The sequence below is a fragment of the Pseudomyrmex gracilis genome, unplaced genomic scaffold (assembly GCF_002006095.1).
Source record: "Pseudomyrmex gracilis isolate BER0280 unplaced genomic scaffold, ASM200609v1 scaffold_108, whole genome shotgun sequence".
NCBI classification, from domain to species: domain Eukaryota; kingdom Metazoa; phylum Arthropoda; class Insecta; order Hymenoptera; family Formicidae; genus Pseudomyrmex; species Pseudomyrmex gracilis.
This window is the reverse complement of record NW_018020692.1, coordinates 110,146-112,329: the sequence shown is the minus strand read 5'-3', so window position 1 is coordinate 112,329 and position 2,184 is coordinate 110,146. Positions and strand designations below refer to the sequence as shown.

At 34.0% G+C, this 2,184-nt stretch overlaps 1 protein-coding gene across 1 annotated transcript; it reads right to left on the bottom strand.

Moving 5' to 3' along the window:
- Positions 1–596: 596 nt before the first annotated feature.
- LOC109856124 (40S ribosomal protein S17) lies at positions 597–1,957 on the bottom strand. The gene is made up of 3 exons (XM_020431063.1): positions 1,858–1,957; positions 1,429–1,580; positions 597–929 (listed from the first exon to the last, which is right to left on the bottom strand). The coding sequence occupies exons 1-3, from the start codon at positions 1,858–1,860 to the stop codon at positions 692–694; spliced, it is 393 nt and encodes a 130-aa protein (XP_020286652.1). The 5' UTR covers positions 1,861–1,957; the 3' UTR covers positions 597–691.
- Between the last annotated feature and the right edge of the window lie 227 nt (positions 1,958–2,184).

Here is a 2,184-nt window from a genome sequence, read left to right as displayed (position 1 = left end):
GATATCGAATATTGCGAGCGGTTAGAGGAAACGATCGTCGTATCCAGCCGGAACGGCAAACGAAACAAAAAGGAAAACGCGGCTCGATAAACTGACGCGACTAACGGGGCCGATTAACAATAATGCCCACGCACATGTGCAATAATCTAATTATTCGTACGTTGTCGTGTGTGACGCGGATTCACAAATTTTAGAACAATCAAACAACTGTACGCTGACGGTTATTTATGCCTCGCGTAGCGATCGGAGCAGACGAAGACAGACGTTTTCGTCCGAAACGTACTCGGTCCCACAGTGCGGAACAGACGACCATCACGCGTTTCGTTCTGTGCAATTGACATGGCGATCGGGCGCACGCGCATCACGTCGGCATTCGCTTTAAATTTTAATGTCTCTCTAAATCGTATCATTTTCGAGGTTTAAAATGTTAAATACAAATTTAATATTTTTCACTAGTGATTGAAAATATACGAACAAACTTGCAATTTTTTAAACACTCTTTAAAGTTCAAAATATTGCTGGATATACCAGCATTATAAATTATTAACTAAATGTTAGAGATTACTATTGTGAAAGGACAATATTTATAGAGGATATTTGAGGTGTCAGTTTGCAAGTTTATTTGAAAAGTGCAAGACCATTTTTATAACTTGAAGTTTATTTGTTATAATTATAAAAAAAAAAAAAAAAATTAAGATCGCCTGCTGAACTGTGGCACCGGCTGTGTAAGTTGAAGTCCAGTGATGTTGTTGAACTCCAGCATCTTTAACATCTCCTTGGTTTCCGGATCAACTTCAATAATGTCGTGCTCCAAAGCAGAAACCTCCGGGACATAGTTGTCACGGCGTTCACGCTCTTCTTCCTGCAGCTTGATGGAGATGCCACGTACCTGACTATGTCTCAATCTCTTCATCAGGTGAGTAACAAATCTGATAATGATAAAAAGTTCAAAATGATCAATATATAATGAAACAGGTTATGTTCAATTGTATCATTAAATTACAGAAAGCTATATAGTTTATTATTTCACATAATTTATTTTATACAACATATTTTATTTTTTATATTTAATTTATCATTAGTAAAACTAGACATTTATCTATTTATCTTTTTAATAGTGAACCACATTCGCTTGTTATCAATACAGCTACAGTAACAACTTTTGTATTAAAGAAAAATAGTACAATAAAAATTTTATTTACTTTTGAGGCTAATTACAGACAAAGGAGAAGAAAATAGTAATTATCTAATTACTTTTATTCTCTACTATATTAAAGTTGAAGCACTCTATCTTCAATGTATCAGTCTAACAGATTTAACCACATGTATCAGACAACGAATAAGGTTAACAAAGTTGAACAGTAAGTCTCAAAAGTCTCAAGATTTTTATTGACCTAGTGTGAGAGTTTTATTAACATTATTACTTACCCAGCAATTTTGTTGCGCAATGGTTTGCTAGGAATAATTGCTATTTCCTCGCATATGCGCTTATTTGTGTGGAAATCCAGAGTTAATCGAGGATAATATTTTTCTATGATCAGTTTTGCGGCCTTTTTGACCGTCTTCGTTCGAACACGACTCTGCAAATAAAAAGACAATACAAGTAAATTCACATGCAAATAAACAAATTTGTATATTTCGCATTTGACCAACAAATTGCAATTTCTATCGGAACAACAGCATAACCTAACCTAGACAAACGTGATTTTACATTGTCACACAATTTTTGATCAATAATATTCGCACTGTCGAGTCAAATAAAAATTCCGTGAAACAAGCACGTATTAATTTTTCGCGTCTTATCACGGATTACTGCAATTTTGACGGATTAACGCTAGAAAACGTAATATACATTACCATGATGTCTTCTTTGCATCCAACTAAAGAACGAAGATTTTGTAGAAAGAGAGAAAATGGCCGTCGTATCGATTATCGCGTTGCCATCTTTCAGATATACGGCGAACTAAAAATATTTCAACGAGAAATTACAACATCAGATTTATGTTTCTTGATAGAATCTACTAAGTTTTTATATTTTAGTTCGTTTCTGTGTTAAATAATTATTGCTTTTTTTTTTACAAAATTATGTCACAATTATAAGAATAGAATGAATGTTACCGATGATGAATGGTAAAGTTGCGAACTGCGTCACCGACAAAGTATGTTATCGTTCGCAGAAAACAT